This window comes from Rhinolophus hipposideros (assembly GCF_964194185.1).
Source record: "Rhinolophus hipposideros genome assembly, chromosome: 7".
NCBI classification, from domain to species: domain Eukaryota; kingdom Metazoa; phylum Chordata; class Mammalia; order Chiroptera; family Rhinolophidae; genus Rhinolophus; species Rhinolophus hipposideros.
The window spans coordinates 79,522,838-79,540,701 of record NC_138053.1 but is presented as its reverse complement, the minus strand read 5'-3'; the positions used below and the strand labels follow the sequence as shown (position 1 = coordinate 79,540,701).

The window sequence follows — 17,864 nt, the reverse complement described above, 5'->3', positions numbered from 1 at the left end:
AAAGTTCTTAAATGTTTAATTTTTAAATTGACAGCCTGTGTCACATAAATCCAAGACCTAAAGATGTTGACATATGTGTATTTGTTGTTCTAGCATCTCTGAGTAATACACTCACCATTACAATTGCTAAAACTGTATTACCAACTAAGACAGATATGCCTTCTAAAAAAAGGAGACCTCCAACAGCTATTTATTATAGTTGATAGGTTTTAGTTGACTATAAGTTTTAATATGAGCCAACAGTTAAGAATAGCTAAGAAAAAAATAGGCTGAAGCTGCACTAGTAAACTAGAGAGTCTGATTCATGGGTTATTGTACAGGGTATTCTTCACTGCTGTGCACAAAACTGTAGAAATATGGCACAGAATTAAATTTTGGGGCCATCATTTAAACTGTATTATGGAAATCACAGATAATTAGGAATTATTCAAAGGGAATCAATATGAAGCTTACAAATACGGGTATTATTTCATACAAAAAGTGGAGGACCGGGAGACATTAAGTGTAGAAAAGGTGACTGGGGAAGACATGATAGCTGCGTTCTAATAGAAGAGACTTACTCCATGCTGCTCCAGAGAACAGAACTACAACCAATGGATGAAAGGGTGGCAGATTTCAGCCCAATATGAAAAAGAAAAAAAACAAAAACAAAAACAAAAACTTAGAACAGAGTCCAAAGAAGCTCTTATAATTCCTATTTGGTTGAGGTTTTCCCTATTTTGATATTAAAGTTAGCTTACATTTCCTACATATATGCCAATTCTAAGACAGAAAAAGGGAAGTTTATATTATAACAATGGGAAGAAAACTGTCTTGGGATTGACACTGTCTATGGATAATTCCACATCCTTAAGAAAAAATGCCAACATACTTCTTCAAAATTCCTAGAACTGAGAAAAAGAATTATACTTAAAATATGAATACATCAGTTTTGTGAAATTTGTATTTAACAAGTCAATTAGGCAGACAATTTAACTTATACTGCCTCTTATCCCTAAAAATCCATGTGACACAGGAAGGAATGATCATATGCTGTGGTTTATGCCTACTCTGGTTTATGTCCCAGTATAATTATTAATAATACTCGTTTTTACTTTCCTATGTCTCAGTGTGAACAATAAATTTTAGTCACCCTTCCCAGAAACCATATAAAAGAAATGTCAGTGAACTTAGCAATTACCAGATACATCCCTAGGGTTGCCTAACTTGACTCTGCTCTGTAAAGCCAGGTCCCTACCCATCATCGGGGCTGGAACCATGTCCCGCACGAAAAGAAATCATGACGATTGATGGTCCAGTCCCAATCCCCACAGAGTCAACGGTTAGGGCATCTGAATGCTCGCTGTTCAGAACAAAGATTTTCTGGGTTTGTTATCTTAGACCCATCTAGGAAATTCTCTTTCAATTTCAAATATCCTTAGAAAAACTGACTTTTATGTAATACGTAGATGACCAGACTAGATTATACCAATTCAATTAAATATCCAGTGACTATTTAAAAATTAGTTAATTTTTAAAAATTCAGGTGAAATCAAGTTCAAATTCACTTGAGTAAAATGTGTCTAGGTGGAAACAGTTCAAAATCAAGATTTTCACCTAGTCAGGGGTGTTAGAATAAAAGGTGTTAAATTATACCCCGACATAAAATTAAGACTTACTGTCTTTATATTATTTTTTAAATAAAGCAAGACATAAATAACAACCCAAATCTTGTGCCATAAAAATACATTATGGAATATGAGATTTTCATTTACTAAGTATTCAGTAAAGCAGAAGCTTCTATTTAGAAATCCTTTGTGAATAAATTCAATCTAATCGGTTTCAGTTTTTTAAACCAGAACTAAATAATAAGTCATGAAACTAACATATAAAAAAATGGGTAAAAAGGTTAAGAAATACTTGAAGAGTCAGACATAAAATGGAAAGGTATTTCTCTTGGAAGTAAAAACAGGAAAAAAAATATTTAGGGAATTGTTAGTATTAAAGAGTAAAAACACATTATATTCTTGGACTTGCCCTGGAGGTTAATAGCTCCCCAACTGCTTACCAAAGTAGACAGCCAACCAAAAATTACCACATATTTAAAGAAAGCCTACTATAAACTGCAAAGAAACAAGAATGACCCTGTAGAAAATGGATACTTCAAGGCAACAGACAAGAATTTTCAAAAACTCTAATGTATAGCCATAAAACAAGAACTTTATACTAGTTAGAACATATAGTTGAGGGACAGAGAAAACAAAGACATAAAAACCATAAAAGAAGATAAATCTAAAAGGTCCAATGTTCAACTAGAAGGAAACCTAGAGAGAAAAAAGCAGATGAAAGAAATTAAATAAAATTTCTGGATGACTCAGTTGGTCAGAGTGCGAGTTCTGAACAGGGTTGCCAGTTCGATTCCCACATGGGCCAGTGAGCTGCGCCCTCCGCAACTAGAATGAAGAACAACGACTTGGAGCTGATGATCCCTGGAGAAACACACTGTTCCCCAATATTCCCCAATAAAAATAATTTTTAAAAAATTTCCCAATCTTAAAAGGGAGTTTCAATTTTCAAATTCAAAGGGTGTAAAGCAGAACAAAAGAACCACACGGAGAAACATACGGCATTTCACAAAACCTCACAACAACAAAAAACATCCTTCAAGTCTCAAGAGAGAAGAAAACCAGGTTCACCACATAACTAAATGAAAATCAGACTCACTGATAACAATAGTGGCTAGAGACAACAGGATAACGTCTTCAAAATCAAGGGAAAATGATTATCAATGTAGTATTCTGTACCCAGCTAAACTATTAAAGAATACAGATATTCTGACATCCAGAGACTGAAGTTTACCTTCTATATATCTTTTCTTAGAATGCTATATGAATATATATTTGACAGCTAGATATAGATATAAGACAGACAGACAAGGAAACAAACAAACCAAGAAAGAAATCATGAGATCCTGCAAACAGTGGCTCCAACCCCAGGAGAGAAATGAAGGGCCAGGTCAGCAGCTGTGCAGCAGGCCCAGAGTGGCAATAAGCATAGATTAGAATCGAAGAAAAGGACAGAAGCCTCCAGGAGCAAGATGTTCAGGAAGAGGACTGGACAACAGACAATAGACTGGGAGCCTGCCAAAATCTTAAAAATATAATCAAGGCACCAATAAGATTTGGGAGAGAAAAAGGTAATGAAAGTCTTCAGGAAATATAAAACGGCTTAAGAAAGGCATGATCCTGGTATTAGAAAGACACCACAGCTGAGCAATCAGTGGGGTGTAAAACCGGACAAATCCATTTTAACTTGAACCTAGGAAGATTCTTCTAGTTAAGTGGTACAGGGTTGTAAAAATGAAACAAATTAGGAATTATAATCATAGGACAGTACTTGGCTCACAGCAAACACTATTTATAGTCATAATAATAAAAATTTTTGCTTTAAAGTTTTAGAATCAACCTAAATTACAGAAGGTAAACTATGATTACAGAATATAATGTAAATGTTATCACAGGTAAAACTGCAGCTAAGTTGGGAATGGGGTGGTGAAAGAGGGAAAGTAAAGCACAAGAGTTTCAAGATTCTTTTCCTAAAGCAGAAAGAACTGAGATACTGTCTACCTTTGATGAAACTAGAAATGGAATGTATTGTTTATAGTAACAGAAACAGCCACATCACTGAATTTGGGAGGAGAAATGAGAAACACCATAGGGTATGTACTAAATCCTAACTATATAGGAAATCAAACTATAACATATAAAGTTAATGAATTAAGATAAAACAAGCGTATTATTTAGTGATACAAAGTGATATTTCTAATCTACAAAGATTAGAAATAAAACTAGAATGCATAAAAGATGGGGGTCTTTGGGAAGTGGAATTGGGAGGCAAAGAGAAGGAAAAGTTGTTTTCATTAAAAGCCCTTCTATACTACTTTATTTTAAACTACATCGTGTATCAATCTGGTGGAGGAAAAAGCATAAAGGTATTGGAGCACAATTCTCAAACTGGCAACTTGAATGACTAACAAACTAACCCCAAATTTAAATACTCCTTTCCAATTATTCCAACTCGACTCTACTTCTACATTTCTGGCCTCAACCCTAATCTATATCCAACTCTGGGCCCATTTTCACTGCTCTCAAATTGCATTACTATGACCTGGCTTTACATTACACTGAATTTTTATAGTCACTACTGAAATTAAAATAACTTATGTATACAGATGGCTTGTCCATATAAGTATCACCTGGTAACAGGGTAAACATTTCTGTACCTCCTTTAGTTTCTATACAGTGATTCTCAAAATATGATCCAAAAACTGCTAAGGGTCCCTAAGACCTTTCCCAATGGTACAGGAGGTTCTCCCTTTTTCAATTACAGATTTCCTTTATGCATTTTAATCCAAACAATGTATTACAACAGACTGAATGTAGAAGCAGATCTGAGAATCCAACCATCTTAATTGAGACATTAAAAAGATTTGTAAAAATGTGAAACAAAGGGGTGGTCAGATGGCTCAGTTGGTTAGAGCTCAGTGCTCTTAGCAACAAGGTTGCCAGTTCGATCCCCCCCCCCCCCCCCCCCCCCCCCCCCGCATGGGTCACTGTGAGCTGCGCCCTCCACAACTAGACTGAAAAGAACTACTTAACTTGGAGCTGATGGGTCCTGGGAAAACACACTTAAATAAAAGTTAAAAAAAAACAAAAAGTAAAACAATGCCCCCCATCTCACTATTTTTTGGGAGGTAGCAATATAGTTATTTTTCATAAAGATATTTTTGGTTAACATGTAGTGGTTTTATTATTATTTTTAAATGATTTAATAAATATTTTTTGAAACTTCTTATAGTGAATATTAATATAACCCACATAAACAAAAGTTCTTCAGGGGTCTTCACTAATTACAAGTGTTAGAGGGGTCCCAAAACCAAAAAGTTTGAGAACCACCATTTCACAACAAAGAACGTTCAGAGCAGTCACCTTCATTTCCCTCCTCTGTTATTACACCTTTAAGCAAAATAATCCCTTCTATCCTTTAACAAGGAAACAGTGTTAGTTCTCCGGGAAAATGAGCTGTGCATGAGTGACCAGAGCCCCAACTCTGTTACCTGCAGCTGCAGTATCATTATCCAGAGGTCCAAATCTCCCTCTGTTTACCCAGTGTGCTACTGTACAAATATAATTTTCTGTGTTAGCAGACACGAAAGGCATTGAGAAGCAATGGCCTAGAACTCTGGAACTCAACAAAAGAAACCAGCACAGACGGTGAATTATTAAAAAGCCCATTTCCCCTTTAAGGGAGTACTGTAAGGAAAAATTTCCTGTCTCAGTCCTGGCTCTGAGTAAAGGGAGGAAAAGTCTCCCCTGATGATTCTTAACCACAAGCCAGCCCTCCTCTAGGCTTGTGCTCTGGAATTCACGTTATCTGACCAGGAAAACTCTAAGAAGTTAGTTTAATATATCTCTGGATGGCAGTGCTTCCAAGTGCCACAAAATGCATATTCCTCTCCAAATGCTATATAGTTCCAAGAAAGAGGAGGTTTCAATTAAAAAAAAAAAAAATCACAACAAAACTCCTAAGGAAACAAGTTACTATGAGCAAGAGTTTGCAGGGTAAAAAAATTTTTGAAAAGACTACAAGTATTAGAATTATTGGCTACAAAATATAAAATAAGTACACTTAAAAAAGTACCAGACTACAAAAACTAAGACCAGCGATGAAGAGACTTATCAAAAACCAGATGAATTTTTAAAAGAATCAAAACTTCCAGAAATTAAATAAAGAGTTACAGAAAAATTATCATTAGAACCTCAAAAAGGGATTATACAACTGATTAGACGTGCTGGCAAAAAATGAGTGAACTACAATGTCTATAAAAATTATCCAGAATGTACAGAAACAAAGATGAAAAATATTAAAGGTTAACAGACCTGGAGAATAGGCCAAAAAATGGTTAACTTATATCAAATAGTTGCAAATGGGAAAAAGGAATGGAAAAGAAGAAACTTCTAAAAACAATGAGATTTCCCAGAATTAATGAAAGATAAAAATCCTGAGATTCAATAGCCCAAACAAACCCCAAGTAGGAATAAATAAAAAGGAATTCTCATCAAGATGAATTTAAGTAAAACCATAAACCCCAAAGACTAAAGAGACGCACTTAAGTAGCCTGGGGTAAAACATTGCTGATAGAGACTTAAGTGATGACTTCTCAAGAATGAGGGTGAATTAAAGACATTTTAAGATTAAAAAAGAAAGTGACTAGTATACCCACATGACAGGACATTCTCAAAGATTTACTTTAGGAAGAATGAAAATGATCTCAGAATGAATAAATGTTAAATAAAAAAATGGTAAATTTGAAGGTAAATTTAAGCAATCACTATGTAAGACAATATTTAACAACGATTGCGGGGTTAAAATAATCTAAAATACTATACAATAGCACAAAGCTCAGGAGGGTATTGATCAAGGTTAAAGCATTTAAAGTCCTTGCATTGTTTAGGAGAGTAAAGATAATAATTAGCTTTAGACTAAGTGAAATATTCATGCTAAATTTCTAGAGGAACTACAGGACAGAAGTAGTATATTTAATTTCTGACCTTGTAAAAGAAATGAGGGGGGAAAGTCTCAATCAAGAAAATGTAGGCAGCATCTGTCACTTACATTATTAGATGTCCTTTATCTTCCGAGGAAAATATAATGTGTGTGCGTGAATACATTTGTTTCAATTTTGAACACCATGAGGTAATTGATAAACATTTTTTTCCTTTCTTTTTCATGGCACACAAAGCACAATTTGACCTTTCCATTAGTACAAATTATTGCTCAACATTGTTGGACTTTTCTAGGTCAAATTATGGCATTTTATATACCTATCAAATTACTGACAGATTTAACTTTAAATTAGATTTCATATTTTATATCATTGAAAAAGATGCAGAATTAAACTTCCTCATAGGATCACCCTGAAGACAAATGACCTTTATTCCTTATACTTGATATTGTAATGTTATCGTCCCATTACCTTTATAATGCTATTAAAATAACTATGACTAGAATTTTAGAAGAAATTTAAATTCAAGTTCGATTTCTTTTTAAAACCTAAAACACAATAATCTATCCTACAATTTCTAACTCATTAATTAGACTAGCAGACTACAGGGGAAAAGGGTGGTTAAATGTCCTATGAAAACTTAACAGGCATGTTTTATTATGCTTTTGCTTTATTGTGCTCCACAGATGCTGGATTTCTTTTGTTTTTACAAATTGAAGGCAAGACTCTTCACCAGCAAAATTATGACTTGCTTTATTGCGGTGTATTGGAACTGAACCAGCAGTATCTCCAAGGTATGCCTGTAGTTTTCTTGGGATTTTTAAACTCTCAGTATACCAAGAAAAAACAGCCATTACCATTTACCATCTGGGTCCACTGTAGCTTTTCCATTTGTTGTATTTTTTAAGTTATTCGACAGATAAGTTACATAAGAATAAGGGATAATGACAAACTATTAAAAATTTTAATTAGTAAATCCAGATTTTTATTACATATTGTTCTGGTTTTTAAAGTACGCGTAGACACACCCACAAGACGAACCATATTCTCAGAACATAACTGCTCATCAACTGTTATCGGATTGCTGTGGTATCACAGTGTTTGTGTTCAAGTGACCCTTATTTTACTTAATAATGGCTCCAAAGTACAAGAGCTGTGATGCTGGCAATTCGGATATGCCAAAGAGAAGCCCTAAACTGCTTCCTTCAAGTGAAAAAGTGCAAGTTCTTGACTTAAAAAGAAAAAAAAATATTGTACGCCAAGGTTGCTAAGATCCTGGGTAGAATGAGTCTTCTGTGCAATTGTGAAGAAGGAAAAAGAAATCCATGCTAGTTTTGCTGTCACCCTCAAACTGCAGAAGTGACAGCCATAGTGAGTGATAACTGCTTAGGATGGAAAAGACATTAAATTTGTGGGTGAAAGACATGAACAGAAAACATGTTTCGAATGATGGTAATGTGTTGGGCCAGAAAGCAGAGCCTACAGTAGTCCCTCCTTACCCACAGGGAATCCGTTTCAAGACCCCCAGTGGATGCCTAAAACCATGGATGGTACCAAACCCTGTATTTACTCTTTTTTTCCTATACCTACGATACCTACGATGTTTTTTTTACCTACGATAAAGTTTAATTTAGAAATTGTGCACAGTGAAATATTAACAATAACTGATAATAGAACAATCATAACAAAATAAAGGTTACTTGAACATAAGCACTGTACTAAGTGACTAATAGGCAGGCAGCATATATAGCGTGGATATATGATGGACAAAGGGATGATCCACAGCCCAGGTGGGACAGAGCAGAATGGTGCAAATTTTCATCACATTACTCAGAATAGTGTGCAATTTAAAACTTATGAACTATTTCTGGAATTTTCCATTTAATATTTTCAGACTGTGGTTGACCACAAACAGCAAAATTGCGGATAACGGGGAACTACTGTACACGAAGACTTCAGCAAGGTTATGTATAGGAAAAAACATAGTATATATAAAGTTTGGTACTATCCAGTTTCAGGCATCCACTGGGGCTCTTGGAGCATATTACCCATGGATAAGGAAGGACTACTGTATACATCTTTTCCCAGAAATAAAAACTTTAAAAATTGATTTTCATTTAATTGACCTTCAGAGTGTCTCCCTTCCCAATAGTTTAAGCTCATTTGACCTCTAGGACCCTCAAGAATTAAACACTAAATTAAGCTTAAAAATTTTAAGCAAAATTTTATGCTAGTCTTTCTGTAGCTCCAAATGATCTGATTCTAATTTTCCTCTAACAGTTACCCATTAAAATTACACCAATAATTCGATAATGATCAAACCCTTAACCTGATCTCTCTAAAGCCTTAACATTGGTGACTACCTCTTGTCCTTTTGTTTATTACACTACGTTCACCCAGCTCTCTGCCCACTCAGTATTTGTTTCTCTGGCCCTACCTCACACACAGGTATCACCCAAGTTTATAACCATGCCTCTATTTTTTTTCTATTTGTCTTTCATTCAAAAAATGTTTACTAATGTTTGATGTATGCCAGGAACTGTCCTTTATCTGGTTTCAATCACACAGCTACAATGCTGGATCACCACCACATGGATAATATCCAGATTTATACTACCAACCCTTATCCCTTTTCTGAGCTCCATTTCCAACTGTCTACTGGATATATTACTAACATCAATGGGGATGTAATATATCAGGGACTGTTCTGAGCACATTACAAATATTACCTCATTGGATTCTCAAAACAATGCAACAGAGACTGTAGAGGATTCCCAGCATGCTGATAATGTTCTGTATGTGACATTTCATAAAGGTATACTCATTATTAAAGGTGCAGTTCTTATACATATACTTCAACAAAGAATTATTTTAAAATCTCGATCACATGAGATACGAATTAGTTTTATTTCTAGTTTATAGATGAAGAAACTGAAGTACCAAGAGGCTGTTTGCCCAAGGTCACATGGCAGGTATTAGAGGGAACCAGGATCGGCTGAGGTAAGCTAACTTCAGACTCCATCTACTCTCAATCACATAAACCATTGTCTAAAACGACCTTCCCTCGATTTTCAGAATGAAAGACCATGAAGTCTACTTCAAACTCCTAGTCAGAATCCTCAATTCACCATTTATTTCACTAAAACTCACTTATGATTGTTATCATGGCATAGTTATCTGTATCTGTCCCCACTCATCCCCGACGTGTAAACTCTTTGAAAGCAGGAACTGTGCATATTGATGTTCATTAAATATCATGTGAGTTACTCCCTACAAACATATTTTAATATATTACATAAGACTATTATTAAAACAAAAAAAGCCCAATGTTATTTCATTAATTTGTGCTCTAAAAGTATAAATTAAGAGCTGCACTGCAAACAGTTTTCATAAAACACTAAGAAACGCCATACTCAGAACAATACCCTAATTCTGATGAGTGGGGCCAAGAACAATTCATGGTACACTCCTCGCCTTTAATAATGTACCTAAGTGATTCTAACATACTTTGTCAATTACTATAAGCCCATGACCTGTCTTCTGATCAACCTCATGGCGTATTTCTGAATAATAACAGGCTGATTTGCTTTTGACAAATGCTTCTATTTAAACAGCTATACATTAGAATCCAACTGCCCATAAGCATATGTCTATCTCTGGGGTCTCTATTTTAATCCAGTGATCTATTTGTCTATTCTTGCACCAATATCACAGTTTCCTATTTAATCAAGTTTGGGTACCTGATAATACAAGACCTTCCTTATCATACCTTACAGACGGTCATGACTGCTTTTGGACAAATACTCTCTTCAGTATCAACATAAGAATCGCTTTGAGGGGATAATTGATAACTTGATGTCATTGATTTTTTTCCACTCCATGAACACAGCTCGTCTTCCTTTATTTATGTCTTCTCTTATGGCCTTTATGTCCAACTGTATTTTTTTCCTTAGTGTTTTCCATATCTCATTTGTTTTATTTCTACTTACTTGATTATGTGGCTAAATATAAACAAATATTACCTGACACTGAAACTGAGCCTTACCAATCAATACTCAAGTACCCACTTTTAGAGCATTTTACTTTGATATTATGAAGCTCTATATATTAAGTATATGATAAACATCAATTAAGGAGTTCTTTAAAAACCCTTAAGAGTATTATTCAAATCTCTGTAGAAAATTAGCAGTGGTAAAATGCCTACTGAAAATCAGGCACTTGGCTAGGAAGTTTTAATAATCTCCACCTCAAACTTAGTTTCAGAAAGGTTAAGTAACTTGGCCAAGTGACTGAAGGGATGGATAGAGCTGGGTTTCAAATCCCAAGTCCGACTAGCTCCAAATTCACACTCTTCGTTACAGTACATTGTAAGGCAGTTTGCAAAAGCATAGTCAAGCATACACCTTAGACATTCTATATAGGGATATTCTGGCTCATCGTACTCTTAAAGCTATTAATAACATATACAGGAAATATCATTAATGTAGAAGCAGCAATCCTTCTGTAAAGAAAATCTTCATTATTTCAAACTTATTCATGCAATATGAATCCTAGGATCTGATTCAACAATGGAAGAGCTGATATAATTAGCCGTTGCAGTAATTTTTTTGTAGAGTTAGTAAATTTCCATCACTATGACTGCTTTCAAAAACCTGTTCACCTGGTTTTTTCACCTTCTCAGTTAGTGATTACTCCTTTTCTACCTTACTAAAGTTACTTTTGTTCTTTCCTTCAAAACACAATATTCTTTTTTTTTTTTTTTTTAAAAACACAATATTCTTAACACTGCTAAAAAAGAGAAGGAAAAAAGGGAAAATTTCATCAGCTAATCAGTCTATCCAAGTTATCTTGGTGATGTGAAGAGATACTTATCCTTTAGGAACAGACTGTCCTAAAGACATCTCAAAAATCATTAGATGAGATGCTTTCTAACAGATAATTTAAACTAATGTCCAGAAAACAGTGAAAGCCCACTTAAACATTTATCATTTAACAACATTTGCTAATAAGACTCTAAGAATATGGGGGCAAAGTAATTACTTTGCACCTTTATGTAATCTCTCAAGTCTTCAAATTCAATAAACAATGGATATAAAAAATTGTCAAATGATTCTTTTAAATAACTAAATGATTATTTTAAATTGATGGTAGAATAATATTCAGATATCAATGATACACTAAGAATTATATATAGGACAAAGAAAATTAATTTAAACACAAGTTAGAGATTTAGGTTATCCAGGTAACAAAGTAACTAGACTAGATAGAAAGATCAAGGAACTGGTATGTCCAAGGCTTTTCTAAATAAGGGAAACTGGCTGTTTAAAACTTTCAAAGAAACTGTTATATCCTATTAATAGTGGACATAATGGGATCACTTTATTTTATATTATATATATGAGGTGTAACAAAAAAATACGGTTTAAATTTTTTAAATATGTATTACAGTGAAAGATACATTGCCATTAATCCCCCTCAAAATACTCCCCCTTGCTTTGAACACACTTATCTGAAAGTCCTCTTTCATAAGTGTCTTTAGTTACGCTGTCGTGGGTGCCTCAATGTCCTGAAGTGATTCAAAACCTTTTCTTCTCGTGGTCATTTTGAGTTTGGGGACGAGCCAGAAGTTGCATGGTGCCAGATCCAGATCTGGTGAATAAGTGGATGAGGACACATCATAACGCTTTTATTTGACAGAAACTGCTGTACCAGAAGCAAAGTGTGACACGGAGTGCTGTCACGATGGAGGATGAAGACACTCATGAAAGGAGACTTCTAGAACTGCTTCAGAAAGTGGTTAAGAACATTAGGATAAATGTGTTTGAAGCAAGGGGGACTATTTTAAGGAGGATTAATGGCAATGTGTCTTTTACTGTAATAAATATTTTTTAAACAGTCACTGTATTTTGTGATCACATCTCATACATGTATTTGTACATACCATAAATCCCCTTCAAAAACTGAAGAACTCTTATGACAACTTCTGTATCGTTGCCAGTTAAGTGGTAATGATTTTTATCCTATGAAACTATTAGAAAGTTTTTCTATTAAGAATTACCTTTCTTCATTCTTTGCTACCCTAAGTTCTTATAACTATTAAAATATTTTTCCAAGATTTATTATAAAAGTAGACTTGTCTGTTTAAAAGTAAGTCTGTCTTCTCAAACAAAAAAGGTACTCTACTGAAGTAAGTTCCAAACAAGTTGTCTTTCTGCCATAAAGCCATCCCTATTTTTTCACCATGCTTGAGATCTGCTTTGTCCTGCATATCCCAAATTAATACTCTATCAGAAACACATACATATAAATACATACAAATACTTAAAATTTTTTTTTGATTTCTTCGTTTTCTAGGCTGGAATAAAGCAAATGAAAGGTCAGAAAATAAAAAGATTACATTTGCAAGAGTGGCAAATGGCATAACAGGTTTATTTTCTTGCCTTAAAAAATTACACAAAGCAGGAGGAAAAACACTCAGTAGCTGATGGAATATGCAGCACAAGGATTGACTAAATGCTTACCACAAAAATGTTTAATATGCATTATATAAATGAAAAACTTGGTTTAGCTAGGAGTTATTAGTAGCAGAACTTATAAGATCTCTATAAATTATCTTTAGTATGCCATTATTAATCTCAAATATTAACAAGCAATAAAGAAGTCTAAGCTTAAAATAAATTTAATCCAGTATCTTGCATAGCAGCCCTAGCGAAGGAAACTAAGAACCTTAATTAAATCTAGACTTAATAAGTAACTAGAATAGTTAGTTTCAGTTATCTGTATTCAATGACAGTTGAAGCAACTATTCACAGCATCCATATGTAAATGCTTAAGATTTCCAAGTTTGCATCCTTCAAATTAAAAAAAAAAAAAAAATTTTTTTTTTTGGTAAAGTAAGCCTTACTTTTCCATGTCTAAAAGTTAATTATAACAATTTCTAGACAGTAAAAAATTAGCATCACTGCATTTTCTGCATATGCTTTTATTATTAAAGTTATTTGCTCATTTTCCTTAAGCAAAAGTATTAGCTTTACTGGCCCTGATTTCTTCCCATTAAAAGCAAACAATTTCCATGTACTGTGTTTATATACAAAGGCAGAGCATCTTCGTTTTGCCAATATATGCATAAGTAACATCAAAAGATTAGTCTTTTCTCACTAGCCACACACAAAACAAGCAATAACTGAATTGTTATAGTTCACTGAAACTTGATGAGATTTGAAGCCAAAGAAAATTAAGGTACAGACGTTCTTTAATAGTTTTCTATATAGGGATGAAATACATACATGCAACTATTTTATCAAAAAATAATTAAGTATCTTTAAATTGGTACTGACTCCCCTCATTTCTATCTGTAGGTTAGCTTGGAAAAATATTTCAAAACTGCCACAAAGAACAAACCCATTACATTTTCAGTTAAAAATCCAAAAAGCTATCCTTCTGCCATTGTAACAGAAAAATACCGGGTAAAACAAGTAACAATTTTAATGGTTAAATACAGCCTTGTCTAGATCACAAAGTACTTGGTAGCACTGGATTTATGGCAGATGCTGATTAGCTATCTCATTTGCCAGGAAAAAAAGGCGTAATTTTTTTCTCTATGAAAATTATTAGCCCTAAAAGGTTTTAACAAAGTAGTTGAGACTTTTTAGTTGTTTAATCATCAAAACTTGTAAGCAAAGGATTTGTTAATGTTGCAAAGTACCAAGATTTTGCCGCAATTATTTGTCATCTCAGTCCTTTTTCTGGAATATAAGTCTCAAGATAAGAGACTTGTAAAAAATAATTCTGCATGCAATCAAGGCATACAACTCTTAGTAAAATACCAATTTCATCAATAAAACCACATTTGTACATTTTAACATCTCTTAACATCAATGAGGTCTTTAAGCATTGTGTCATGTTTTAATTGACAGCAATTTTTTGATACATAAAATGATACCCCTTACAATAAACAGCATCTTAGAATCTCATGAAATGTGGCAACTTTCTCAGAATTACAAATTTTAACCCAAAAATATAGCCGAGCATTTCATTTTATAGCTGAGGAAAACGAAAGTCCAAATAAGTGATGTCCTAACGTCATAAAATCCACACCATGCGATACTGGAACCTAGGTCCGTCCCCTGGTTCCCAATGATGCCCTTTTCCATTACACAACCCGCTGCCTGAAGTGAATGAGGTGAGAAAACTCCCTGGGTTTAACAAATGGCTAATATATCTAACACACATAGCTAATATAATATGTCTCTCTATAAAAAAGCCTATCACTTAGGAGCCCTGTACACTTACGGCTTGAATCTGAAGGCTGTCTCAGACTGATTCAAAAGTAACAATGACAACAACAAAACTCTCGTTTTTTTTTGTTTTTTTTTTGATAAGCTACAACCACTATAGAAATTAGAGCTTCCCTTAAGGTAGGGATTTCATAAGGCGCATCACAGTAACTCAGTACAATGTCACTTGCCCGTTCCCCCCGGGAAAGGCCGGCTATGGGGAATTGTTGGCCCACCTGCAGCCTGAACGCAACAGCTACAACTTGGCTGTGGATACCTTTATCAGCACTAGGAACTTCGCGCATCTTTTCTAGTCAAGCAACTGTACAATTCACAGGTGGTTGGTATGTTTACATCGCTCCTTGGAAGGAAAACGACAAGGAACCCAAAGGCGGTGGCGACGCCCGCGGTTTGTGTGCAGGGCTCGCGGAGAGGGCCCGGGGGAGTCGCAGGACGGAGGAAACGGTGCTGAGCACCACCCCCCGTTACGTGGGCTCAGGGAGCCGGGGGGGCCGGGGGGCCGGGGGGCCGGGGAGCTCGGGGGGGCTCGGGGGGCCGGGGAGCTCGGGGGCCGGGGGGCCGGGGCCCGGGGGGCCGGGGAGCTCGGGGGCCGGGGAGCTCGGGGGGCCGGGGGGCCGGGGGGCGGGGGGCCGGGGAGCTCGGGGGCCGGGGGGCCGGGGGGCCGGGGCCCGGGGGGCCGGGGGGCCGGGGGCCGGGGGCCGGGGAGCTCGGGGGCCGGGGGGCCGGGGGGCCGGGGCCCGGGGGGCCGGGGAGCTCGGGGGGCCGGGGGCCGGGGAGCTCGGGGGCCGGGGAGCTCGGGGAGCTCGGGGGGGCTCGGGGGGCCGGGGAGCTCGGGGGGCCGGGGGGCGGGGGGGCGGGGGGCTGGGGGCCGGGGGGCCGGGGGGCGGGGGGCCGGGGAGCTCGGGGGCCGGGGGGCCGGGGGGCCGGGGAGCTCGGGAGCCGGGGAGCTCGGGGAGCTCGGGGAGCTCGGGGGGCCGGGGGTCCGGGGAGCTCGGGGAGCCGGGGGGCCGGGGGGCCGGGGAGCTCGGGGAGCCGGGGGGCCGGGGGGCCGGGGAGCTCGGGGGCCGGGGAGCTCGGGGGGCCGAGGGTCCGGGGGTCCGGGGAGCCGGGGGTCCGGGGAGCCGGGGGTCCGGGGAACCGGGGAGCTCGGGGTCCGGGGAGCTCGGGAAGCCGGGGGCCGGGGGCCGGCGCAGGGAGGGGTCGCGGCCCCCCGAGCGGCCCGCGCGTCCGCACCCGCCGTCGCCCACCCTCCCCAGGCCCCAGTGGAAGGGAGAGCCCGGAGGTGGGGCCGGGGCGGGCGGGGCCGAGACCTGCGAGCGCGGAGCCGGGCCGCGGCGCCCTCCCTCGGCCGGCCGGGCGGGGTGGCGGCCGCGCTCCCAGGCCGCGGGAGGCCATTTTAGCTGCGGGGCCGCCGCAAGCCCAGCTGCCCTCCACGTCCCCAGGCCCCGACCGCGGCTCGTCCCGCCCCCACGGGGGGCCGCTCGCCGCCGCGGGCCGGGCGCGGTGGGGACGGGCCGCGAGGCCAGGCCAGCCGCCCCCGGGCTCCCGGGCGCTGGGCGGGGGCCCGGGCGGGGGCGTCGTGTCCGCGGGCCGCGGGCGGGGCAGCGAGCCGGGGGCGCGGAGGGGGCGGGCGGGAGCCGTTACCTATACTGGGCCGCAGCCGCCGCCGCCGCCGCCCCGCTGTGGGTGAATCCAAAGTAGTTGCCGGTCGCCATTTTGGCATCTTCCCCCAGCCGGCTGGGCACTGCGGCGGGCACGGAGAGTCGGGTCCCATGGCGGGAGCAGAGGCGCAGAGGGGCAGACACACCAGGGGAGGCAAAGGGAGAGAAAGAGGCGCCGTGAGAAGCCGCCCTCGCCCGGCCCGCGGCCGCGCCGCCTCCCCCGCCCGCCTCGCACTCGCTCACTCACTCGCACGCCCGGGTGGCGGCCGCCGCCTCCTCCCCGGAGCCAGCCCCAACCCCCGCGCCTCCCCACCGCCCCGGGCCGGGGAACGAGCCGGGCAGGGACCTCGGTGGGGCACATTATACTCACCATAGGTGAAAGAAACTACAGGGCATATGGGAATCATGGGCTCGGGCTGCTGCTGCTGAACTCTGAACTCTCACCCGCTGCCTCCCTCCTCTGCCCCGCTCCTCCTCAGCGGAGAACAGACCGCTGCCTCCCCCCGCACTGCGCAGGCGCGCCCGCGCTCGGCACCCTGGGAGCTGTAGTCCTCGCCGCCTTCGGGGCTCCCTCCTGCGCGTGCCGGGGCCTCGGCCCAGGGGTGCGGGGGCGCCCGCGGAGGAAGGCAGGCCTCACCTCCTCCAGAGTGGTCGTGACCGACGAGCGATCCGGGCGAGAGCCGAGCGCGCGGGGAGCGCCTCGCCCGACCGAGAGGGACTCGAGAGAGTGACGTCTATTAGCCGCTTCTTACTTTTCACTCGTCTTTCACTTCTGCGTGTGCATTTCTTCTCTACCTTTCAGTCCCTCCCGCCCGTGCACTTTTCATCAGAATTTGAGTGGGGCTACTTTGGATTCTTCCTTATTTCCCACATTCCCACGTTTTGTCCTTCGCCTCTTAATTCGGGAGGAAAAGACGGAGAGGACGAAGAGAGAAAAAGAATGGCAAATGTGCTAGTACTAGGTTGGAGTGGAAGCACGACCCCAAGCCCCCCTCCGACCACACCTCTTACTGTGCCCTCCCCCCACCCTCAGCCACCCCTGGAGTCGTTGGATGCCTATTGAGCCCCTCACAAAGTGTCAGCCTAGGTACTGGAGATACAGCAGTGAACAAAATAAAATTCCTGCTCACATGGAATTTAGTTTCTGTGAAAGGGCGATGGTGTCCGACAATAGCCAAATAAATCGTATGTTGGGTGGTGATGGCAGCTTTAAAAATTAAAGCAGGTTGAAGAAGAGTGGAGTGAGGTGCTATTTGTGTAGGGTGTGGATAGGGTGACCACTTGAAGGAAGTGAGGGACAATCTCCGTACCGTGTTTCCCCTGGATCATCAGCTCTAATGCGTCCTCTGGAGCAAAAGTTAA

The 17,864-nt window shown here is 40.2% G+C and overlaps 1 protein-coding gene across 5 annotated transcripts in view; it reads right to left on the bottom strand.

The window, feature by feature from the left end:
* ZFR (zinc finger RNA binding protein) overlaps positions 1–17,032 on the bottom strand; it is a 68,613-nt gene extending 51,581 nt beyond the window's left edge. For 2 of the 5 annotated variants that reach the window (XR_013993611.1, XM_081053215.1), the window contains exons 1-3: positions 16,873–17,032; positions 16,486–16,585; positions 561–584 (exon numbers count right to left, since the gene is read on the bottom strand). Coding sequence is in view for 3 of the 5 variants with exons in the window: in XM_081053215.1 (XP_080909341.1) it covers positions 561–584; positions 16,486–16,585; positions 16,873–16,909 (161 nt within the window). In the remaining 2 variants the exon portion in view is untranslated. Of the gene's footprint in view, positions 1–560; positions 585–12,049; positions 12,194–16,485; positions 16,586–16,872 lie in introns of all 5 variants that reach the window. The other 3 variants (XR_013993612.1, XM_081053216.1, XM_081053217.1) reach the window with 2 other exon arrangements.
* Between the last annotated feature and the right edge of the window lie 832 nt (positions 17,033–17,864).